Source organism: Erinaceus europaeus, chromosome 13 (assembly GCF_950295315.1).
Source record: "Erinaceus europaeus chromosome 13, mEriEur2.1, whole genome shotgun sequence".
In the NCBI taxonomy this organism is placed as follows: domain Eukaryota; kingdom Metazoa; phylum Chordata; class Mammalia; order Eulipotyphla; family Erinaceidae; genus Erinaceus; species Erinaceus europaeus.
Window position 1 is genome coordinate 52,693,555 of NC_080174.1, and position 26,006 is coordinate 52,719,560.

A 26,006-nucleotide genomic window follows, 5' to 3' on the forward strand; every position below is an offset into this window, starting at 1 on the left:
ATGCAACAGAGCTGAAGTGCAAACCTAGGGAGCCTGTGCCTCAACCTCCAGCCGTTAGTTTGAAGGCGTCTGGGAGCTTCAAAGCCTAAAAGGTGGCTCAGACCTGCGGCGGCGAGTGGCGGGGAGGTATCCAAGCCCCCGTCATTCTCTCTCCAGGGATCTCGTTCAAGTCGGGCCTCTCTCGGAGTGGCCGCTGGTGGCAGAATCAAGCTGTCACCGCTTGTCTCTTTAATGCGCGCCCCCGAGGCCCAGCGCGGCCCCGCCACTATAACTACAGCGCATGGAGCGGGCTGTGTTCAGAGCCAGGACGGCGGGCGCTGGGCAGCGGCTCACCGACTTTTCCACGTGCGACCAGAGCCCGTCCCGCTCGAGTCCTGCTCCATGGACCCGTCCAGGGTGGCCCTCAGCTGAGGCCCTGACTCCTGCTAGGCTCGGGGCTGCGGCTGCACCCTCGCCCCCTGCCGCCGGGAGACCCCGCGGGCTGTGCGGGCTGCAAGCTGCCCGGCGCGCTGGCCGTCGGGCGAGGCCCCCGCCGCCAGGCCCCGCGCCCCCGCGCCGCCCGCCCCATGCTGGTGCACAGCTACCCCGCCATGGTGAGTCCCCGGGCCAGCGGGACGGTGGGGCCCCCGAATGCTGGACGTCCCGCCCCCCCCGCCCCGTCCCGTCTCCAAGGTAATCTCGCGGGGAGGGACACGGGGACCCCACCGGCTGGTGCGCGCGGAGGTCGCCATCCCCTAGGCCACTGGGCCCCGCACCCAGGGCTCGGGCGGCGGGCAGGATGCAGGACGGCAGCCGCTCCTCGGAGGCCGGGGAGGGCCCTGCCTTCGGGGCTGCGGGTCCCACCCAACGTGCCCTCTCCTCCCCCAGGAGCGCCCCGACGGGCTGAGCGCGGCGGCAGGCGGGACGCGCCTGTCGTCGCTGCCCCCCGCGGCCTACGCGCCCGCGCCGCCGCTCTGCCACACGCCCGCCGCAGACTTCCAGCCGCCCTACTTCCCGCCGCCCTACCCGCAGCCGCCGCTGCCCTACGGACAGGCGCCCGACGCCGCCGCCGCCTTCCCGCACCTGTCCGGGGACCCGTACGGCGGCCTGGCGCCCTCTGTACAGCCGCCACCGCCGCAGCCCGCCTGGCCCCCCGCGCCCCGCGCCGCCGCCCGCGCCCACGACGAGCCGCCCGGCCTGCTGCCGCCGCCCGCCCGCGCCCTGGGCCTCGACCCGCGCCGCGACTACGCCGCCGCGCCTCGCCTGCTGCACGGCCTGGCCGACGCGCCCCTCGGCCTCCCCGCGCTGGCGCCGCCCGGCCTGGAGGACCTGCAGGTGAGCCCCGACGGCCCGCCGTCGCCACCGGGCGCTCAGGCTGCTGGCTGAGCAGCCGCGGGGAGGTGGCGCCACCCCGGTCCCCGGGAGGTGCCCCCCAGCTGGCCTGCCTGAGGCTCTGTGCCCGGGCAGCTTGTGCCTGCAGCCCGGGGAAGCGGGAGAGTTGCCAGCTGGAGGTTGCAAAGTTTCCCCTTTGCACCGCACGGCCGGGGACTCGCCCCCCCCCCCCCCCCCCCCCCCCCCCCGGCTCGGTCGCGGAAGGTGCAGAGCCTCGGTGAACTCCGAACCCTGGGCGGAGCAGGCAGGACTCGGGCCAGGGGCCGAAGGGGCTAGGGAAGCGACAGGAGACTAGGTGCACAAGCGCCCTCACCAACCCCTCTCCTATTTGCAGGCCATGGAGGAGCCGGGCATGAGCCTCCTGGACCAGTCCGTGATCAAGAAAGGTAAGGAAGGAATGGCAGCGCGCTTCGGCCGAAGCAGAACCCGGAGAGACGGTGCAGTACCGGGGGAGCACGCACAGACCCATTTTCTCCCATTGGCACTTGCGGAAATTTCCGTCTGTACCGCTCCGGGCTCGGTGGCTACCGGGCAATTTTTCCGACTTGGTAGAGGGGCAGCGAGGCAGAGTTTAGCCAGAGTTTAGGCAGCTGCTCCGATTGGTGATTTGGCTCTGGAGTTTGCAACCGGAGGTGGGCCAGAGATGGTTTGCTCTCCCAACCCCAGCGGTGTAGCTGGTGCGGCTATGGCTACCTACCTAAGCGAAAGTGCCTTTGTGGATCTGGAGTTAATTTGCAGAATGGGTTAGACCTCTTTCCCTGTTTCCTAAGAGGTAGGACTGGGGGTGGGGTAGGGGGGGTACAGTTCCCTTTAATTTCGTTAAATGATTTCCACATTACCAAACCTTACCATTTCCTAGTCTGGCTGGTGATTTCTGCCTCTTCTTTTCTTGAAGGTCCTTAGGGAACTTGAGTTTCCTGGAAGAATTTTCTCTCCATAGTGGATAGGACCAGAGGAGCTAGTGTATGTATAAATTGTGTCAGACTGCATGCAAAGAGGGTCAAGGCCTTCCTACTTCTAGGTGTTGGTGTCCATGTAAGAGGGTTGTGTTCCTTCCTGTTCCTTTTCCAGGTCTCCTTGCTGCATTTCTTGACACATAAGTGTGTCTCTCTTGATGTGCCTTTTATGTTAGCATACTCTTTTTTAAATCTTTCTTTATTTAATAAAAGAGATATGGTGAGAAAGATACAGAAAGTGAGAGACTAGAGCGCTGCTCAGCTCTGTCTTGCGGTGGTGCTGGGGATTGAACCTAGGACCTCAGAGCCTCAGGCATAAAAACCTTTTGCAGAACCATTATGCTGTCTTCCCTTCCCGTTAGCATACTTTCTATACACTTTGGGGATACTCTGTGTATTAGCATTTTGGCTGTATCCTAGAATGTATCATCATTCTATGGATGAAGATCTCTAAATCTATGAGGGTCAGTGTTTTATTTATTTATTTATCTGGGGGGGGATGGGTGTTTGGGTTTCTTTGCACTAGTAAACTCCAGGGGTTTGAGACTTGCCTTCCAGTGAATTTTCTGGTCTGAAGACCCAGGTTCTGGCTGTTCCAAGAAAACAGCAATTCGAAGCAGCCAGGTGTTAGGAAAGCTTTTTTTTTTTTTTTTTTTTAAGATCTGGGGGAGGTTCCCAAATGGAATTTAAGATGCAGACAAACCCTTGGTGCACCAGGCAGGTGCCATTCCTCTGGGATTTGGCTTGAATTGTTTTTCAAATGAGTGTTTCTAGTCCAGGCTCAGTTTGCTTAGTACATATTGGAGAGTGGAGGTAGAGATAGCATTGAGTTGCCAGGGACTGGGTGTTAACTGCATGGTCTGGAGGGAAAGAGGCCTCAATAATGAAGCTCCGTCACCTGGACTTGAGGGTGAGATGTGTAATTCAAATCCAGCTTTTTGTTGGAAGGTATACCTTGATTTACTGGACTTTTATTTTATTTTGTCTTATTTTTGACCAGAAGGCTGTTCTTATAGTAGTGCTGGAGACTGAACCTGGGACCTCAGAGCCTCAGGCTTGGAAGTCTTTAGCATAATCATTATGCTGTCTCCCTCACCCTCTATGTTTGTTTTAAAACTTCCAGTTTGATTTGCAGTTGGCAAAATCCTGCAGCTGGGTTATGAACTCAGAGAGATGGAGGCCCCCAGTTCCTATCTCCAACCCTAGCCCTGGGGAAGGCCAGTTCTTTGTACTTGAAGAAAGGGCATGGGGACTTTTTCCCTGAGGAGCAGGCGAAAGATTATCGAGGTCTGTAAATACTTTAAACCTCAAAACCAGTGCCAGAGTCAAGACAAGACAGGGCAGGACAGCTGTGAGAAGGGACTGAAGAAACGGAGATCATTCCCCTCAACGGACTCCAGCCTCCACGAATCCCCGATCCTCCTGTAAATGTGTGTTGGGATCTCCAAAAGCTGTCTCAGAACCGCAAGTGCATGCAGCGGCCGGGCTTGGAGAGCTACGTACTAGCTCCCGGCAGAAGCGAGCGCTCACACCCGCTCAAATGCAGGGCCAGCGGATCGGTGGCCCAGAGGAGCGCAGGGTATGGAGGTAGCCACCCAGAGTGCTGCAGCAAAGAGCGGCGGCCTGGGACCCTGGGGCCTCGGAGCGCCAGGTTCCCCTTGGCTTTGCAGAGCACAATTCAGTACCTACGCTTTTCGGCTTCGCAAACTCTCGGGTAGAACTGCCCCCCCTGAGATGGGAATCTGTGGGGATGGAGCCGCCGCCAGGGCTGAGGAGGTGCCTCCAGTTGGAGCTCTGCTTCCAGGAACCTCGACACCCCGCGCAGCGCAGCGAGCAGTTTTCTGCTGGGCGTGACTCCAGGCCCAGAGCGAGCCTCTTGGGGCCAGTGGATTAGCGCCCCTTTTCGCCCTCTGGCCTTTCTGGCGAAGCGGGGAACCCCTGTCGCGTCCTTGAAGGTCTCTGGCACCAGCTGGCGGCTGTGGGGAGCCCCAGTCGTCCCAGGGGCGGGAATTATCAGTGTTCCTCATAGCAACTTGAGGCACCAGTTTGCTCCAGCTCTTCCCAGCCGGGAGGGAGGGTAGACTATGTCTGGGGTGGCTGGGGTCCTGAGTGCCAAGCAGAGGCAGCGCGGCCTTACCCGCAAACCACAAATCGCTTTCCTGTGATGGGGAGGATTCCTCAGGCCTCTGACTAGACGGGTGCCTCTGGGGAGAGGAAGCACAAGGCTGTCCTGGTCCAAACTCTGTAACCCTTCCTGTGAGGTTAGAAGCATTGCCCCCGTCCCACCCACACCTTCCAGATGTGAGTCAGGGGGTGGGGCTTAAGTCAAGTCAATCCACTAGGCTTCGATCCAGCTGGGAGGCTTCCATCCTTTTTAAAAAAAATATTTATTTACCTTTTGTTGTCCTTGTTGTTATTGTGGTTATTATTATTGTTGCTATTGATGTCGTCGTTGTTGGATAGGACAGAGAGAAAAGGAGAGAGGAGGGGAAGACAGAAAGGGGGAGAGAAAGATAGACACACCTGCAGACCTGCCTCACCGCTTGTGAGGCAACCGTCCTGCAGGTGGGGAGTCGGGAGCTTGAACCAGGATGCTTATGCTGTTCTTGCTTCGTGCCATGTGCGCTTAACAGTCTGCGCTACCGCCCGACCACCCCCCCCTTTTTTTTTTTTTTTTTTGCCTTTTTATTGCTGGGGCTTGGTGCCTGCTTGGTCCACTGCTCCTGTGGCAGTTTTTTTTTTTTTCCTCGATTTTTTTTTTTTTTTTTGATAAGACAGAGAGAAATTGAGAGGGAAGGTGAAAGAGAGAGGGGTGGGGTGGGGTGGGGAGAGATGGACCTGCAGACCTGCTTCACCACTTGTGAAGTGACCCCCCCCTGGAGGTGGGGAGCTGGGGGGGTTGTCAAACCAGGTTCCTTTCAGGTCCTTGTGCTTCTTACTATGTACACTTAACCCGTAACTATCAAAAATTCTTTTTGGGGTGCAGAAGGAAGGAGTTCTGACATCTCTAATTGCTGCTATGCTGGACATGGACATTGGCTGGTCAGTCCATACCCCTAGCCTGTTTCTCTTTTCCTAGTAGGGTAGGCTATGGAAAGGGGAGGTTCTGGGACATGTTGGCCAGGTCATCTGCCTAGGAAGGTCAGGATGGGATCATAGTAGCATCTGGGACTTGGTGGCTGAAAGGCAGTAAGATAAAAAGCAGGACAAAGGTTTTTTCTTTTTCTTTTCTTTCTCTCTCTCTCTCTCTTTTAATAGCAAAGCACTACTCAGCTCTGGCTTATGGTGGTGCAGGGGATTGAACCTGGGATCTCAGAGCCTCAGGCATGAGTATGTTTTGCATCACTATGCTATCTCCTCCACCCCTAAATTTTTTCTTTAAATTTATTTATAAAATAAAAAATATCAACAAGACCATAATAAGAGAAGTACAGATATACACAATTTCCACCACCAGAGTTCTGTATCCCATCTTCTCCCTTGAAAACTTTCCTATTCTTTATCCCTCTTGGAGTATGGACCCAGGGTCATTATGGGGTGCAGAAGGTGGAAGGCCTGGCTTCTATAATTACTTCACTGCTGAACATAGATGTTGACAGGTTGATCCATACATGAACAAAGTTTATTTATTTATTTATTTATTTTCTGAGTCTGTGTCTCTGAGTCTGAGTGTGTGTCTGTGTTTGAGTCTGCCTCTGAGTCTCTGAGTCTGAGTCTGCCTCTGTGTCTGACTCTGTGTTATGTCTGAGTCTAAGACTGACTCTGTCTGTGTCTCAGTCTGTCTCTGTGTCTGTGTCTCTGAGTCTGAGTGTGTGTCTACTGTAAAGTTTTTAATAAATCGGGACCAAGGAGTAGGAATAGAGCCAATGAGAATAGGGACCCTAAGGTGGCAAGAGACTGGGATATCTATTTTGGGTATGTTCTTAGGAGCCCAGGACTTTAATAATCTTTGCTTGAGCTTAATAGCTAACATGAAGGTGGACTAGAAACAAACAATGTCTGGGAGAATAGTCTTAGAGTGCAGAACAGAACTTGAAAGCCAGGCTAGGGTAGAGTGGCTCCCAAATTTAAAAAGATATTTATAAATACAGTTAACTGCTTACCACATCAGTCTGTCCCCGGGGGCCCATGTATATTCATATTTAGCACAGGAGCCTGTGTGATCTCCAGGTCGCTGTCAGTCTGATCTCATTTCATGGTTACAGCTGGGAACATTCTAGGCAATACACACTGCAGGTAGACTAGGATGACTCAGCCTCCCTTTGGAGAGGAGGCACTCCTTATTGTTGTTATTTGAGGGTAAGGTCCTGAAGAGGTCACAAAATGGCTAATGAAGGCATACCTGATGGGGTGACCAGTGATGGCAGAGAGGAATTCCCCTTCCTTCCTTCTTGCTTTTTTGTTTTCTTCTTTTCTTTCTCACTCCAAAGATTTCTTTCTATTATTTATTTATTTATTTTCCCTTTTGTTGCCCTTGTTGTTTTTCATTGTTGTTGTAGTTACTATTGTTGTTATTATTACTGTTGTTATGATGTCATCATTGTTAGATAGGACAGAGAGAAATGAAGAGAGGAGAGGAAGACAGAGAGGGGGAGAGAAAGACGCCTGCAGACCTGCTTCACTGCCTGTGAAGCGACTCCTCTATGTGAGGAGTTGGGGGTTCGAACCAGGATCCTTACCCTGGTCCTTGTGCTTTGTGCCACATGCGCTTTACCCATTGCACTACTGCCCAACTCCCAAATCCAGAGATTTCTTCTTTTTTTAAAATATTTTTCCCCCTTTTTATTTGTTGCCCTAGTTGTTGCAGCCTCGCTGTGGTTATTATTGCCATTGTTGACGTTGCTTTGTTGTTGGATAGGACAGAGAGAAATGGAGAGAGGAGGGGAAGACAGAGAGAGAGGGGAGAGAAAGATAGACACCTGCAGACCTGCTTCACCGCCCGTGAAGCGACTCCCCTGCAGGTAGGGAGCCGGGGCTCGAACCGGGATCCTTACACCGGTCCCTGCGCCTTGCGCCACGTGTGCTTAACCCACTGCGCCACCGCCCGACTCCCTTTTTTTAATATTTTATTTATTTATGAGAAAGGAGGAGAGAGAAAGAACTAGACATCACTCTGGCACATGTGCTGCCAGGGATCAAACTCGGGACCTCATGCTTGAGAGTCCAACGCTTTTATCACTGCATCACCTCCCGGACCATATCCACAGATTTCTTAACCACTCACTTATTGGGCATGGGGGTGGCTTCTGAGTATGGGTTATTACAAATAATGCTGCTATCAGGATAAGTGTTCAGAAATATCTTTTTTTTTTTTTTCTCTCCTCCTTACCTCCCTCCCTGCATGGTAACTGCATCATTCCCAGCAGCCATTTATTCCACCACCACCACCACTCCCAATACTGCTCTTGCTTATAGTGCTACTGGGGATTAAATCCTGTGATCTTTGTTGCCTCAAGCAGGAAATTCTTTTTATAATTTTATTTATTTACTTGGTAGAGACAGGGAATAAACAGGGAAAAGGGGATATAAGGAGAGAGGCAGAGACAAATATAGCCCTACTTTACCACCTGCAGATCTTTCTTCTTGTAGGTGGACATGGGGGGCTTGCACCTGGGTCTTAACACACTGTAACATGTGCTTATCCAGGTGTGCACCACCCAGCCTCAGCATGAAAGTCTTTTGCTATAACCATTATGCTATCTCTCCTCCCCCACTATAATCCTTTTTTAAAAATATTTTATTTAGTTTATTATTTTAATGAGAAAGTATAGATACAGAGGGAAAGATACAGAGAGAGAGAGACACCAGAACACTGCTTAGTTCTGGCTTATGGTGGGGCTGGGGATTGAACCTGAGACCTCAGAGCCTCAGGCTTGAAAGGCTTTTGCATAACCATTTTGCTGTCTCCCCAGCCCCACTATAATCCTTTTAAGAAGTTTTTATTAACCCCCAATTTCTTCATCCCCACTTGTATTTAATTCTCTTTTCCATCCCACATCTAAGGCAGCCACGTATCTGTCTCCTAGCTCCAAAATGGCAAACGCTAAACTTGTTATATAAATGGAACATGTAAACACACAGACTTTTCCGTTTAGTTTCTTTGCTTAGCATGTTCTTAGGGTCACCCGTGCTGTAACATTTATCAGTGGTTTGTTTCTGTTTATTCCACTAGATAGATGTAGCACATTTTGTTAGCCAGATAACCAAATGATGAACACTTGCATTGTTTCCACTGTTTTGCCACTGTGGTAACACTGCTATGAGCATTCACATGCTTGTCTTTGTGTGGACATATGCTTTCATTACTCCTAGATAAATTCTTAGCAGTGGAATTGTTGAACTTTATGTTAAGTTTATATTCAATTTTTTTTTTTAAAGATTTTTTATTTATTTATTCATGAGAAGTGATAGAGGAGAGAGAAAGAACCAGACGTCACTCTGGCACATGTGCTGCCGGGGATCGAACTCAGGACCTCATGCTTGAGAGTCCAAAGCCTTATCACTGCGCCACCTCCCGGAGCTATATTCAATTTTTAAAAAATAATGTACCTTCATTTTTTTACTATAGAGACAGAGAGAAACTGAGAGGGAAGGGGGACAGAGAGGGAGAAAGAGAGACCTGCAGTATTGCTTCACCACTTGTGAAGCTTCCCTCCTGCAGGTGGGGACCAGGGGCTTGAACCTAGGTCCTGTGTATGGTAAGGAGTATACTCTACCAGGTGCACCACCACCCAGCCCCCTGTATTCAGTTTTTTGAAAAAAATTGTTTACTTATTCCTTTTTGTTGCCCTTGTTTTATTATTGTAGTTTATTATTGTTGTTATTGATGTCATCGTTGCTGGATAGAACAGAGAGAAATGGAGAGAGGAGGGGAAGACAGAGAGGGGGAAGAGAAAGACAGACACCTGCAGACCTGTTTCACCGCCTGTGAAGGGACTCCCTTGCAGGTGGGGAGCCGGGGGCTCGAACTGGGATCCTTCAGTCAGTCCTTGCGCTTTGCGACATGTGTGCTTCGCCCGCTGTGCCACTGCCCGACTCCCTGTATTCAGTTTTTTAAAGAAGTTGTCAAGCTTTCTTCTTGTTTGTTAATACGAGAAAGAGAAAGAACCAGGGCATCACACTGGTACATGAGATGCTGGGGATAGAACTCAGGATCTCATGCCTTGAAAATACTTTATCCACTGTGACACCTCTCAGGCTGTCAAACCATTTTTCTAAAGTGGGTATCCAATCATATATTCCCATTAGCAATATTATACTTTCTCTACATTCTTATTTATACTTGTTATTTGCCTTTTTTTCCCCACAGCTATCCTAGGATATATCACTATAATTTAAAATTGCATTTCTCTATGATGTTCTTTTTAAGTGCTTCCTATTCACTCTTTATAATGATCTTAGTGAAGTTTCATTTTTAAATTTAATTTATCATTTTATATGGATTTTACAAAATTGTAAGATAATAGGGGTACAATTCCATATAGTTCCCATCACCAGAGTTCTGTGTCCTCAGCCCCTCCATTATAAACTGCAGTTGTTCTCCCAGTGAAGTTTCTTTTTATTTTAAAAAAAAATCTTTTGTGGCCAGGTGGTAGCACACCTGGTTGAGCACACATTACATACTATACATAAGGACTTCGGTTTGAACTCCTCTTCCCCCACCCAACAGTGGGGCAGATTCATGAGTGGTGAAGCAGGTCTGCAGATGTCTTTTTCTCTCCCTTTCTGTCTCCTCCTCCTCTCTCAATTTTTCTGTGTTCTACCAAATAAAATAGAAAGAGTAAAAAAAAAAAAAAAGGCCACTGGGAATGGTGGATTCATAGTGCCAGCACTGAGTCCCAGCAATAACTGTGGGCCTAAACTCTTGTCTTTGTGCACTATAGCATACACTCTGCTTAGTATGCTACTGCCCAGTCCCCCTTTAGTGAAGAAAAAATTTTTTTATTTGAATAAAGACAGAGAACACAGGCAGAGAGAGAAAAAGAGATGACAGCACTGAAGCCTTCTTCAGTGCAGTGGGGGCCTGGCTCAAACCTGGGTCATGCACATGACAAAGCAGCGCACTATACAAGCGAGCTATTTCAAGGCGCTCACGTATTTTGATGATTTTCTTATTATGGCACTTGTTTCATTGCATCCTAAGATTTATTTATGTATTCTAAATACATACCCTTTATAAGCTATATAATTTTAAAATACCTTCCTCAAGTTTGCGGCTTGTCTTCTCATTTTCTTTTTTTTCTTTTTTAAAATTTATTTATCCTCTTTGTTCCCTTGTTTTATTGTTGTAGTTATTATTGTTGTTGTCGTTGGATAGGACAGAGAGAAATGGAGACAGGAAGGGAAGACAGAGAGGGGGAGAGAAAGACAGATACTTACAGACCTGCTTCACCACCTGTGAAGTGGCTCCCCTGCAGGTGGGGAGCCAGGGGCTCGAACCGGGATCCTTAGGCTGGTCCTTGTGCTTTGCGCCATGTGCGCTTAACCTGCTGCGCTACTGCCCGACTCCCCTCATTTTCTTTTAAAAATATTTGGGGGGAGTCGGGCTGTAGCGCAGCGGGCTAAGCGCAGGTGGCGCAAAGCACAAGGACCGGCATAAGGATCCCGGTTCGAACCCCGGCTCCCCACCTGCAGGGGAGTCGCTTCACAGGCGGTGAAGCAGGTCTGCAGGTGTCTATCTTTCTCTCCTCCTCTCTGTCTTCCCCTCCCTCTCTCCATTTCTCTCTGTCCTATCCAACAACGACAACAACAATAATAACTACAACAATAAAACAACAAGGGCAACAAAAGGGAATAAATGAAATAAATATTTTAAAAAATATATTTGGGGCAGGTGGGGGGTAGATAGCATATGGTTATGCAAACAGACTGTCATGGCTGAGGCTCCAAAGTTCCAGGTTCAGTCTCCTGCACCACCATAAGCCAGAGCTGACTAGTGCTTTGGAAAAACAAACAAACAAACAAACAAACAAACAAACAAGTATTTGGGGCCAGGAAGTGGCACACCCAGTGGAACATTTTACCATATGTAAGGACCCAGGTCCAAACTCCCAGTCCCCAAACTAGTGGTGAAGCAGGTCTGCAAGTGTCTCTCTTTATCTCTCTTTTTCTACCTCCCTCTTCCCTCTCAGTTTCTGTGTTCCTACAAAAAGGAAAGAAGGAAAGGAAGAAGTAAATAAAGGAAGGAAGGAAATAAGGAAGAAAGAATGGATGGAAGAAAGGAAGAAAAAGCTATTTGGAATGGTGGATTCATTGTTCAGGCACTGAGCCCCAGTGATTACCCTGGTGGCTGACAAAATAATTCATTTGACAGTGCTGCTTTGCCATGTGTGCAAGCCAGGTTCAAGCTTGGTCCCCATCACACTGAAGGAAGCTTCGGTGCTGTGATCTCTCTCTGCCTGTCTCTAAAAAAGAAAGAATAGGGAGTCAGGTGGTAGTGCAGCAGGTTAAGTGTGTGGCGCAAAGTGTAAGGACTGGCTTAAGGATCCTGGTTCGAGCCCCCGGTTCCCCACCTGCATGGGACTCGCTTCACAGGCAGGGAAGCAGGTCTGCAGTGTCTGTCTTTCTCCACCCTCCCCCCGTCTTCCCCTCCTCTCTCCATTTCTCTCTGTCCTATCCAACAACATCAATAACAACAACAATAATAACTACAACAACAACAACAAAAAAACCAAGGGCAACAAAAGGGAAAATAAATATAAAAATTAAAAAAATAAGAAAGAATAAAATTAAATAAAATGTATTTACTATGAGAGAATGGGGTGAAAGAGAAACCAGAACACTGTTCTAGTCTGACATAAGTTGTTGCTGGGGATTGAATCTGTAATCTCTGGGGTCTCAGGCATGCAAGTTGGTGCTCTAATAGAGCCATCACTCTAGCCCCATTTAAATTTTTTTAATTTACATTATTATTTATTATTGGACAGAGACAGAGAAATTGAGAGGGGAGTGGGAGATAGAGAGGAAAGAGACAGAGAGACACTTGCAGCCCTGCTTCACCACTCGTGAAGCTTTCCCCCTGCAGGTGGGGACCAGGGGCTTGAACCTGGGTCTTTGTGCACTGTAATGTGTGCACTTAACCAGGGGCACCACTGCCTGGCCCCTTCTGACTCCATTTTCTTTTCTTTTTTCTTTCTTTTTCTTTTTTTTCTTTCTCTTTTTTTTTTTTTGCCACTAGGGTTATTGCTGGGGCTCAGTACCTGCACTACAAGTCCACTGCAGTCTGTTTCTGTAGTGTACTGGTTATCACGTTCACCTCACAAACCCACTGAAGCCCTTCACCCCCCCTTTTTTTTCTTCTAATTTTTCATTAGATAGGACAGAGAGAAAGTGAGAGGGGACAGGGAGATAGAGGAAGAGAAAGATAGACACCTGCAGACCTGCTTCAGCACTCAGAAAGCAGACTCCCTGGGGCTGTCTTCATATTCTTGATCATATCTTTTGAGGCACCAAAGTTTACAAATTTAATGATGTTCAATTTATTATTTTATTGTATGGATCATGCTTTTAGGAATTCTTTACCCAACTCAAGGTCATGAAGATTTTTTTCTCCTACATTTTCTTATAGAAGGAAGTGTAGTTTTAACCAGCATTTTTTTTTTCCACCAGAGCACTGATCAGCTCTTCTGGTTTATGGTAGTGCAGGGGATTGAACCTGGGGTTTTGGAGCCTCAGGCATGAGAATCCCTTTGCATAACCATTATGCTGTCTACCCCCACCCTTAACCAGCATTCTAAGTTAAATTCTTTTTTTTTTTTTAAGATTTTATATATTTATTAATGTGAAACAGAGGAGGAGAGAGAAAGAAGCAGGTCTTTAGGTGTCTATCTTTCTCTTCTTCTCCTCTCTCCATTTCTCTCTGTCCTATCCAACAACAACGACATCAATAATAGCTACAACAATAAAAACAACAAGGGCAACAAAAGGGAATAAATAAATATTAAGAAATCTAAAAGAAAAAGAATATATAGACTTGTGTGTGGGAAATCTTGTCTGATAGGTGGAATAACTAGGAGCTCTTATGTCTATAGGAGTATATATATGTAAATGGCTTCTGCCTGTGTGACCTGGGGAACACCGGGAGTGGGGTCACTTCAGCTTTAGGAGTCATTGTGGGGTCAGAGACAAATACCAGTGTCTCTGCTTTGCAGTCTGTGCTCACTTAATTCTCAGCTCTAAGACTGTCCCTTCCCTAAACCATCCACTTTCTCTAACCTTGGACTTGATTTTTTAAATGAGTGTTATTTATTCTTATTCATTTATTTATTTATTATCATTTTGTTGGAGGAAATAATGATTTATAGGATAGTTGTTGACACATAGGCACAGCCTCTTACCTCTCATCTTTCTAAGCTTAACAAATTATTTATTTATTTATTTATTTATTTATTTATTTATTTATTTATTTATGTGAGAGGGAGAGAGAGAAAGAACCATAATATTACTCTGTCACATATGATGTTGGGGATTGAACTTGAAACCTCATGCTTTTTAAAGTTCAGCACTAGCCACTGCACCACATCCTAGGCTGCAATCTTTCCTTTTTTTTTTTTTTTTTTGCCTACAGGGTTATTACTAGGGCTTGGTGCCTACACTACGAATCCACCTCCTGGCAGCCATCTTTTTTTCATTGTTGTTGGATAGGATGGAGAGAAATTGAGAGAGGAGGGGAAGACAGAGAGGGGAGAGAAAGATAGACACCTGCAGACCTGCTTCTTCATACCTTGTGAATCGACCCCTCTCACCCTGCAGGTTGGGAGCTTGAACCAGGATCCTTGCACTGGTCCTTCTCACTATGTTTGCTTAACCCAGTGCGCCACCGTCCGGCCGCCAATCTTTCCATTTTTGACGGTTGAGGCACTAAGAAAAATGGCACAGGTCGAGGATATAGCAGTGTCTACATATGATATACCCAAACACAGCTACCTTTCACCACTACAATTAGCTGCACCTTTATTTGCATAAACTTAGTATATACTCAATGTTTAAAACTACATCAGCAGGAGCAAGAACACTTGTAAACATCTATATGCTTCCTGTCACATTCCCTCAACACTGGAGGAGGGCAGAGCCTACACCTATAGCTAGGACTGAGTATTTGTAGAATGAATAAGTGTACACATGCATAGCTTACTTTCACTGCTGTATCTGTGACAGACCCTGTAGTTTTTAAATGAAGTCATTTTTGTATAGTACATAAATTTTGATAAACACAACATGTAATATACTTTGTGTCACATGTGTGTTCATGTTTGACCTTGTTTGCCTATTAGCCTTATGCAGCCTTGGTCTCTGTCTCTCTACCTCTCATCTCACAGGGCTGGTGACAAGGAATCCCACGTTCTAATAGAATTTGGATGGAGAAGGGCTGGCAGGATAGCTGACTTGGTCAGTGCACCAGTTTCACCATGCCTGTGACCTAGGGTTGAACCTGTCCCCTACTGAATTGTATGAAGCTTTGGTAGTGCGGTGTCTTATCCCTCTCTCCTTCTGTCTCTGTCATTCTACCTGAAGAAATAAGTAAATAGGGAGTCGGGCGGTAGCGCAACAGGTTAAGCGCACGTGGTGCAAAGCGCAAGGACCGGTGTAAGGATGCCAGTTTGAGCCCCCACCTCCCCACCTGCAGGGGAGTTGCTTCACAGGTGGTGAAGCCGGTCTGCAGGTGTCTATCTTTCTCTCCCCCTCTGTCTTTCTCTTCTCTCTCCGTTTCTCTCTGTCCTATCTAACAATGACAACATCAATAACAATAATAACTACAACAACAATGAAAAAAAGGGCAACAAAAGGGAAAATAAATATAAAGAAAAAGAAATAAGTAAAAAAGTAAAAAGGTCAGTTTGGAGTCCCAGTAGTGACAAAATAAATAAATAGAAAAACATCTATGACCTTTCATTCTCTCCCTGTTATCTGAATGTGGGTGCAGGAAGGGGCAGATGATTGGCTATTTTTGCCATCAGTTATCACTAGTGTTCTACACCTGCATGTCTGCCTCTTTTTCTAGCTAGTGCATCACACACACACACACACACACACACACAGAGGAGAGAAACAATATAGCACTACTCCATCACTCATGATGCTTCCTCCCATGTAGAATATATTACCATTCATCTCACATGCTTATAACTTTTTAAAATGGAGATACCAGTAATTTTGGGGGGGCCACCAGGGTTCATTCCTGTATGATGATTCACTGCTCCCCATGGCCATTTAAAAATATTTATTTATTCATTCCCTTTTGTTGTCCTTGTTGTTTTATTGCTGGTTATTATTGTTGTTGTTATTGATGTCATTGTTGTTGGATAGGACAGAGAGAAATGGAGAGAGGAGGGGAAGACAGAGATGGGGAGAAAAAGACACCTGCAGACCTGTTTCACCGCTTGTGAAGCGACTCCCCTGCAGGTGGGGAGCCAGGGGCTTGAACCAGGATCCTTATGCCGGTCCTTGCGTTTTGCGCCATGTGCGCTTAATCTGCTGGGCTACTGCCCGATTCCCTCTCATGGCCATTTTTTTAAAAAATTTATTTATTTATTCCCTTTTGTTGCCCTTGTTTTATTATTGTAGTTATTTTTGTTGTTATTGATGTTGTTGTTGGATAGGATAGAGAGAAATGGAGAGAGAAGGGGAAGACAGAGACAGGGAGAGAAAGACAGACACCAGCAGACCTGCTTCACCGCCTATGAAGCGACTCCCCTGCAGGTGGGGAGCCAGGGGCTCTTAACAGGGATCCTTATGCCGGTCCTTGAGCTTTGCGCCACGTGCGTTTAACCCGCTGTGCTACCAACCGACTCTCATCTCATGGCCATTTAAAAAAAAAATCTTTATTGACTTATTATTGAATAGAGACAGAAAGAAGTTGAGAAGGGCCGGGAGATAGGGAGGGAAAAAGACGGAGGACACCACTTGTGAAGCTTTCTCCCTGCAGGTGGGAACTAAGGGCTCAAACCTGGGTCCTTGTGCACTGTAATGTGTGCACTTAACCAGGTGTGCTACTGCCTGGCCCCTAAACTTTTTATATCTGAAAAAAGTTTTTTTTTTTTTTTGCCTCCAGGGTTATTGCTGCCTGCACCACAGATTCACTGCTCCTGGAGGCTATTTTTACCCCTTTTTAATTGTCTTTGTTGTTGTGGTTATTATTATTGTTATTGATGTCATTGTTGTTAGATAGGACAGAGAGAAATGGAGAGAGGAGGGGAAGACAGAAAGGAGGAGAGAAAGACACCTGCAGACCTGCTTCACCGCTTGTGAGGCAACCCCTGCAGGTGGGGAGCCGGGGGCTTGAACTGGGATCCTTATGCCGGTCCTTGCGCTTAGTGCCATGTGTGCTTAACCCACTGCGCTACTGCCTGGCTCCCCCACCAAATTTTTTAAAATGAAAACAGAGAAATAGAGGATAGAAGAGGACAGACAGCTGCGGTAGCCCTGCTTCACTGCTTGTGAAGCTTGCCTCCTCAGGTGGGGGACGGGTTAAGGTACACGTGGTGACATATACATGCTACCCAGTGTGCCACCACCCAGCCCCTAGACTACTAGAAAATTTAAGGTTCTTAACAACTACAACAAGCCCAACAAAATGGGAAAAATGGCTTCCAGGAGCAGTGGATTCCGTAGTGCAGGCACTGAGCCCTAGGGATAACCCTGGAGGCAAAAAAAAAAAAAAAAAAGAAAGAAAGAAAAAAAAGAAAATTTAAAGTCCTGCATGCACCTCACCATACTTCTGCTGGTTAATGTGAGTCTCGAGACTGATGACAGGTGGATAGGCAAGAAAGGCAGACGTTGGCCCTGCCATGGAGGAGAGTGAAGGAAGGCATTATGATGGCTCAGGGTATCAACTAGCATCTGTGATCAGAGTTTGAGACCCATTTCTATTCCTTTCTTGTCATACCATCTTAACATCTTCAGTAAACCTTTAGTGTCTTCATTTTGAAGTGGAGGTGGGTAATAAGCGTCTTCTCCACTGACCTGTGAATCTGAAGCTTTTATCTTTTTAATATTTATTTTCCCTTTTGTTGCCTTTTTTATTGTTGTAGTTATTATTGTTGTTGTTATTGACGTCGTCATTGTTAGTTAGGACAGAGAGAAATGGAGAGAGGAGGGGAAGACAGAGAGGGGGAGAGAAAGACAGACGCCGCAGACCTGCTTCATTGTCTGTGAAGTGAATCCCTGCAGGTGGGGAGCCGGGGGCTTGAACCGGGATCTTTATGCCAGTCCTTGTGCTTTGCACCATGTGTGCTTAACCCGCTGCGCTATGCCTGACTCCCGAATCTGAAGCTTTTGATACATAGTTGGCACTTCCCAGAGGATAGTCAACATCATTCTGTCCAGTTGCAGGGGCGGGGGGGTGCTTCCCCAAGAGTTCACCAAGTAGTGATGGATTTTTGGCTGTGGATTGGTGCACGTTTCAGAAAGATCCCTCTGTAACAAGGCAGAGAAATCAGAGCAGGGGCTGGCTGTACAGAAATCCAGCAGTAAGTTAGTGACTGTGGGCACATGAAGAAATGAAGGCCAGGGATTGGGCAGTGGCACGCCTTATAAAAGGTCCTGGGTTCAAGCCCCTCTCCCTACCTGTGGGAGTGGGGTGCATGACAAGGCAGACAACTCTTGGTTCCATTTCTGTCACCATTAGCTGAGTGAACTTGGGTGAGTCTTATTAACCTCATGGCTTCTCAGTTTCTTTCTTCGTAAAGCAGGGCTAGTGAAAGCCCTCTGAAAGGCAGCGGGGCATGTGTGTGCACAGCATGGAGCTTGGTGCTCAGCACACACTTGGTGCTTCATCACCATGCTCACTCCACAACTGCTTAGTGCCCTGTGTCCATGGCTCATTGTTGTCTCCCTCTCTTTTTTTCCTCCTCTTCTCTCTCCCTTTCTCTTGCTTCTACCCCACAGTCCCTATCCCCTCCAAAGTCAGCAGCCTCTCAGCCCTCTCACTGGCCAAAGACAGCCTGATTGGTGGCATCACAAACCCCAGTGAGGTCTTCTGCTCCGTGCCAGGCCGGCTCTCACTGCTCAGCTCGACGTCCAAGTACAAAGTGACAGTGGGAGAGGTCCAGCGGCGACTCTCACCTCCCGAGTGCCTCAACGCCTCCCTCCTGGGTGGTGTCCTTCGCAGGTAGGAAGGCCAGCCCACAACTCCTTGCCTAATGTCTGAGCCAAAATCCATGAATATTTCACGACTTTTCTGGGGATGGGAGAGACGGCAGTCTCACCCCTGGCCATGAGATCATCTCTACTTCAGTCTCCCTGGGAGACGATATGTTCTGGGGGCAGAACTAGATCCCCAACAGCTCCCATGGATTTGTGGCCTGGGGGGTGGGGGTGGGGAGGGTGGAGGTGTTGAGAAAGAAACCTGGGCATAGGCTCAGGAAGAAAGAATGCCATCTTTAACCCCTTCACCAGGAAAGGACATGCCTTCACATTCTGTGTGGCAGCACAGCCCTCTCTGGTTGTGTGTGCTTTGGCATGGAGCACGGTTCATAGTTGTACATCTGTCTTTTTGTGCCTGTCCTTGTGCCTGGATAGGGTATGTCTGCTTCCCTGTCCAGGAGTATTTCTGCTCTGTCTGAAGTTGGTGTGGACACGTGTGTGTGACTGCCTGCATGTACATGCATGGTGTAGAGGTGTTTCCATGAGTGTGAATCTCCAGTGTTACTTTTTGTGGAATGTGTCAGCTAGTGTGTGTTTTTGCATGTACATTTGGAACTACACATGTTAGCATGTCTGCACATCTCTGTGTGGGATGTGTCTGTGCAGGTATGGAAATACCTCCTTATTCCTGGTTTTCTTTGAGCACCCAAGAGGGGCTTGTGCAGATCTGTGAGTGACTATATATATATGTGTGTCCCTAGTGTCTAGACTTAGTGTGGACATATTCTCTAACTATGCCCCTTGCAGTCCCGGGGAATCTGAGTCTGTATGACTGTTTCTAGTGATGCATATATTCTATTGTTGACCCTTAATGTGTGTCCATGTGTTTGTGTGTCTGTGTCTCTCCATATGCCTGTCTCTGTGTCCTAGTTTCTCTATATATAGTTTGTGTGGCTTTGGGTAGTTGTGTATTACCCAGGTAGGAGGAAGGACCCCAAGATGCTGATGCTGACCTTCCTGTTCCACCCCGAGCTGTTCCTAAAGTGGAGAGAACTGGGAAAATGCTATGTCACCCTTCCTCATCTTGACTACAAAATCAGCGAGGTTAGGGGAAGGCTGGGATCAGGCTGAGCTCACATTCTCAGAGACAGAACTAAACTTCATCAGGGGTTGTCAGAGGCAGGAGGGTCTTCTTGGATCCCTTAGCCTACATGCTTGTCTCTTGCCTTCATGGCGTGTGCCTGTCTCTCTACATGTCAAGGGCCAAGTCCAAGAATGGGGGTCGATGCCTACGGGAACGGCTGGAGAAGATTGGGCTCAACCTGCCAGCTGGCCGTCGCAAGGCTGCCAATGTGACACTGCTGACATCGCTGGTGGAAGGTGAGTGAGGTCTGAGAGTGGGGAAGTGTGTCCATCTCTAATGTGGGAGGCTGTGTTTAGTCATATGCATCTTGATGTGTGCCATGTCTGAGGGGTGTGTGATGTGTGTGTAGTCGTTTTGTGTATGTGCATGTATCTGTGTCCATGTGTCCACACAGTGTACATGGGAAGAGGAACAACTCGTATTTATATGTGAAAAGCATGAGGAGGGCAGGAGATCGTTCATGCTGTAAAATGAAAACATGTATGAAGACCTAAGTTCTAGCCCCTGGCCATCATGCACCTGCATAGGGGAAGCTTTACGAACACTGCTACGGTGTCTCTCCTCTCTCTCTCTTTTTAAAGGGACATTTCTTTTTAAAATTTTTTTATTGGGAGTCAGGTGGTAGCGCAGCGGGTTAAGTGCACATGGCGCAAAGTGCAAGGATCAGAGTAAGGATCCCGGTTCAAGCCCCCTGCTCCCCACCTGCAGGGGAGTTGCTTCACCTGTGGTGAAGCAGGTCTGCAGGTGTCTGTCTTTCCCTCCTCTCTCCATTTCTCTCTGTCCTATCCAACAACGATGACATCAATAACAGCAATTAACTACAACAATAAAACAACAAGGGCAACAAAGGGAATAAGTAAATAAAATCTTGTAAATTTTTTATTACCTTTATTTATTTATTGGATAGAGACAGCCAGAAATGAGAGGGAAGCGGGGGTGGGGGGGTAGAGAGGGAGAGAGACAGACACACACCTGCAGCACTGCTTCACCACTCACAAAGCTTCCCCCCTAGAGGTGGGGACTGGGGACTTGAACCTGGGTCCTTGTGCATTGTAACATGTGCGCTCAACCAGGTGTGCCACCACCAGGCCCCTCTCCTCTCGATCTATCTATCTATCTATCTATCTATCCTATCTATCTATCTATCTATCTATCTTATGCTATAAAAATAAATCTGCTGGAAGTGGTGGGATCATGCAGGTGTAAAATCCCAGTAATAGCCCTGATACAAAAAATAAACAAAAGAAAGAGTGGTCAGGGAGATGGCACAGTTGATGAAGCATTAGGCTTTCAAGCATGAGGTCCTGAGTTCGATCCCTGGCAGCACATGTACCAGAGTGATGTCTGGTTCTTTCTCTCTCTTTCCTCTTAGCTTTCTAGTAAATAAATAAATAATCTTTTAAGAAAGGAAGACAGAAAGAGGATGAGAGGCTGATGATCCCTTCCCTGGAGGTTGGTTGATTCTGGACTCAGTCATCTTAAACTCAGGCTGTGGGATACATAGTAGGCTTAGCTCTCACCCCTGAGCCAAAAGCCAATCCCTGGAAGGGCAGTGGAATTGGGGCTGGAGATAGGCTGGGGAGGGAAATCAGAGGAAGATGTCTATAGAAACAGATGGCCCCTGGCCAGAGATATTAGAGGTCCAATGCCATGTCCCATATAGCAACAGCTCATCTCTGTGGTCTCTTCTTCCCAGGAGAGGCTGTGCACCTGGCTCGAGATTTTGGCTACGTCTGTGAGACTGAATTCCCAGCCAAGGCAGCTGCCGAGTACCTGTGTCGACAGCACTCTGACCCTGGGGAGCTGCACAGCCGCAAGAGCATGCTGCTGGCTGCCAAGTGAGCGAGGGTGCCATGTGTGGGTGCTTTTGGGCACTTGGCTCCACACAGGCACCTAGAGGCACATACGTGAACATATCTGGGTTCTAGGCTTTAGTGAAAACAGTATCATAGGGAGGCCGGGTGGTGGTGCACTTTGTTGAGCACATACATTACCATGTGCAAGGACCTGGGTTCAAGCACCCAGCGCCCACCTGCAGGGTGAAGCTTTGCTAGCTGTGAAGCAGTGCTACAGGTTTCTCTGTTTTTCTCACTATCTCCCTCTGGATATCTTTCTGTCTCTATCCAATTAAACAAACAAACAAACAAACCAACAGGCAAGCTTCCATAGGTCCATGTGAAGGTGTCATGCCATGCACTACTCCAGTCCCATCATGGCTCTCAGGTTCTGTGTTCTTGCTGCCCTTGTCTGAGCCTTGCTCACCAGTCCTGTTCCAGTGACTTCCATCAGGGCACCAGTGCCCACCCAGATCCTCAGGATCGCCCTCCCTTATCCTTTTCATCTGATCTCTATACAAGTCCCACTGGTTCCTTACTTATTTATTTTTATTTTAACCGAGCATTACTCAGTTCTGGCTTATGGTGGTGTGGGGGATTGACCCTGGGACTTTTGCAGCCTCAGGTATGAGTCTCTTTGCATAACCATCATGCTATCTACCTCCGCCCTTGATTCCTCTCTTACCACTGTTTTACATGCAGTTTCTTGAACTCTCGTTCACTGCTTGACCCTGGCACTCTACTGTTCCTTGAGCCTCCCTGCCAATGCTTTGTTTCCCAACTCAACAGCTTCAGTGGCTCCTACAGCTTCAGTTATTCTCAAAACTAGGCTCTGTGGGGGATGCCTTAGGATCTGTTTAATGTACTGGTATTACCTTAAGATTTAGTTTTGACTGGGGCCAGGCAGTGGTACACCCAGCTGAAGGGTTACTTTATCATACTTGAGGACAAAGGTTTAAGCCTTCAGTCCCCAACTGCAGGGGGGAAGCTTCACAAGTGGGGAAGCAGTGCTATAGATGTCTGTCTCTCCCCATTCCCTTTCAATTTCTCAAATTAAAAAAATTATAAAATAGAAAGGAAAAGAAGGATGGAAGAAAGGAAGGATGGGGAAAAAGGAAGGGAAGGGACAGGATGGAAAGAAAAAGAAAAAAAACTGCTGCTAGGAGCAGTGGATTTATCATGCAGACACTGAGCCCCAGCAATAACCCTGTTGGCAGTAAAAAATAAAATGACCTAGTTATGGAGCTGGGTGGTGATGTACATAGTTAAGTGCACACATTACAGTGCCCAAGGATTTGGGTTCAAGCCCCCAGTCCCCACCTGCAAGGGGGAAGCTTAATAAGCAATGAAGCAGTGTTGCAGGTGCCTCTCTCTGCCTTTCTATTTTCCCCCTCTGTCTCTATCCAAAATAAATTAAAAAAACAAAAAATTTAGTTACTATTAATAAAACTTATTTTTTTTACTGCTCAGCTATGACTTATGGTGGTATGAGGGATTGAACCTTGGAGCCTCAGGCATGAGAGTCTATTTGCATAACTGTTAGGCTATCTCCCTTGCCCTTTTATTTTTTATTAAGCAAAGCACTGCTTAGGTCTGGTTTATGGTAGTGCTGGGGATTGAACCTGGGACCTTGGAGCCTGAGGCATGAATCTTTTTGCATAACTATTATACTATCTTCCCCAGCCAGGATTTAATTTTTCAAAAGGGAAGAAAAGACAGAGGGGGGAGGGAGAGGAGAAAACAATCTTTTGAAAACCACTAATCTATAGCATAAAACTCAGAGTCCTTTACAGGCCTCTGAATCTGGCCTATAGAAACCCCACACACTTCAACTGAACTTTCCTGCCTGCCCTTGGGCTTGCCTGTCTACTTAGAACACTCCCTCACCAAATATAGTCCTTCAAGTCACAGCTTCTCTGAGTCTGAGACAGAGGTGGAATCACAGACTCAAGGGACTGCCATGACTCATGGGACCTTTGAAGCCGAATAAAAGCAGGGCTCATCTCACTTGCTAATCAGCTAATTCATTAATCACTTGCTGGGTTCTGGTGATGTCAAAGATGCTAACTGGGTTCCATGGTGATACAAAGATGAGACATGAGTGATTCTCTTGCCTGAGCCACACCTGGATGCACAAAGATGAACAATGACCACAAACTACAGCTAGATAAAAATTCCAGTTTAGAGTGGCAGAAAATAGCATAATGGTTATGCAAACAGATTCTCATGCCTGAGGCTCTGAGTTTCCAGATTCAGTACCCCCCCCATTCCCACTCCAAGCCAAAGCTAAGCAGTACTCTGGTTAAAATAAATAAATCCAGTAAAATCAATTAACTACAGCTTAGCCAGTTGGGTAGATCATGTCTGATACCAGTTTTTCATCCATATTAATGGTAGTCTAGATTTATTGTGAGCATTAAGGTAAGATGATGCATCTAGTCCTCAATTCATGTTCACTGCTTTTATTTCAGTTATTATAGGCAGATTCTGGACTGTTCTTTAATAATTTTAAAGACAAAGCATTAGGCATTTGGGGGGTGGGGGGAGTGGGAGAGGAGATCAGGGAAATGTTCCTGAATAATGCAAAAGGTGAACTAAACTGTGGGTAGGAGTGCTTATTGCCATGAGGCAGTGACATAGCTCACTTGAATAGTGCTGTTTTGCCATGTGCACAAACCCAGGTTTGAGCCTGGCCCCCACCGTACTGAAGGAAGCTTCAGTGCTGTGGCTTCTTTTCCTGTTACTGGGGGGAAAAAAATTAAAAGAGGGAGTCAGGTGGTAGCGCATCGGGTTAAACTCACATGGAGCAAAGTGCAAGGACTGGTGGAAGGATCCCGGTTCTAGCCCCCGGCTCCCCACCAGTGGTGAAGCAGGTCTGCAGGTGTCTACCTCTCCCACTCTGTCTCCCCTCCTCTCTCCATTTTCTCTCTGTCCTGTCTAACAACAGCAACAATATTAACTACAACAATAAAACAACAAGGGCAACAAAAAGGAATAAATATTAAAAAAAAGAATTAAAAGAAAGGAAATTAAAAGGTATTGGTACACATCTGTTATTACTTAGTTATGTGACATTGGGAAAATCAGTATCTTTCAATCTTAGTTTTGTTTTTTTTTCTCCTGTAAAATGGGTAAGATCATTTTCAGACTGTGTCTAGCAATCATATATGTAATGTTTAAGAGTTGTCCAGCGGGCCAGGTGGTAGTGCACCTGGTTAAGTGCACACACTACAGTGCACAAGAACCTGGGCTCAAGCCCCTGGTCCTCACCTGCATGGGGAAAGCTTCACGAGTGGTGAGGTAGAGCGACAGGTATCTCTGTCTCTCTTATCTCCCCATCCCCTCTCAATTTCTGTCTCTATCCAATAAAAACAAGTAGTACAGATTGTGGTGCATCCTTCTCTGGACTCAGACCTTTGTCCCCTAACCTCCAACTTTCTCCTCCTCCCACCAGGCAGATCTGCAAGGAATTTGCGGACTTGATGGCTCAGGATCGATCTCCACTGGGCAACAGCCGCCCAGCACTCATCTTGGAGCCCGGGGTACAGAGTTGCCTGACACACTTTAGCCTCATCACCCATGGCTTTGGTGGGCCTGCCATTTGTGCTGCCCTCACTGCCTTCCAGAACTACTTGCTAGAATCACTCAAGGGGTTGGACAAGATGTTTCTAAGCAGCGCAAGCAGTGGACATGTTGATGCCAAGACTTCAGAGAAGGATACCAAACATCGGAAATAAACGCTTCCTCTGTCTTGTGCCTAATGGGCTCCCAAGACCTGAAATGATGTCTTAGCTCCAGGGTGCACCTGAGAGGATTAAAAAGTAGCGTTGGAATCAGGTCAGAAAGAGTATGCTTCCAGAAACCCTAGAGGTAGGCATCTGGATTGGAATAATGGGAAAGATGACCTCTCTGTGTTGCTTCGTTGATGAGGTGGCAGGGTCTGCCTTACGTGTGCAATTTTCTGACCCTTTTGCTGATGGCTGAGAAGGTTTTGGACAGGAAGTTGGCATTGAAAAAGTCTAGTTCTTGGAGCAGTGTTCTTCCGGTTAAGGTACCTGGGCAGCAGTGGGTGCCACAGAGGCAAAAGCCTTGCTCTTAACGGCAGGGGCCAAGTCCTTAACAGATCAGAGGTGCTACGGAGGGTTAGATTCCCCCATCCAAGAACCTTTTAGCCCCAGAAATGCTGGTGGTAGGCCCCACTAGACTCTTTGGAAGTCTTTCACACTTGGAAAATGGGCAGGAGGGACTCTCAATGAGCAAAGATAAAAAGCACAAATTGCAGAACTTGAATTCAGCTGCACTTCAGTCATGTTGCTGTCTGTCTTCATTTGTATATGTGATTAAATTTAAAAATGTCCAGTGCAACTTATTTATGAGTTCCAAACTCTTGTTTTGTACTGATTTATCCTCACACACAAAACTGTCCAAATAGACCAGGACAGAGAGGCAGTTTTTGCTCACAAAGGACTGGGGGTGGGCTGGGAGGGAAGAGAGATGTCTGGAAACTTGAGGTGGTCACTAGGATTTTGTATTTTGTTTCACTTGACCTTACAGTTAGTATACCTCCCCAAGTCTCAGATTGTTTTCTCATTCTCTTAATAAAACCTTTTCACCGGA

The 26,006-nt window shown here is 47.4% G+C and overlaps 1 protein-coding gene across 1 annotated transcript; it reads left to right on the top strand.

Moving 5' to 3' along the window:
* TFAP2E (transcription factor AP-2 epsilon) lies at positions 1-26,006 on the top strand. Its single transcript, XM_060205883.1, has 7 exons — positions 1-593; positions 868-1,314; positions 1,706-1,757; positions 18,213-18,435; positions 19,672-19,790; positions 21,251-21,392; positions 24,844-26,006. Exons 1-7 carry the CDS (start codon positions 567-569, stop codon positions 25,124-25,126), a joined length of 1,293 nt encoding a protein of 430 aa, XP_060061866.1. The 5' UTR covers positions 1-566; the 3' UTR covers positions 25,127-26,006.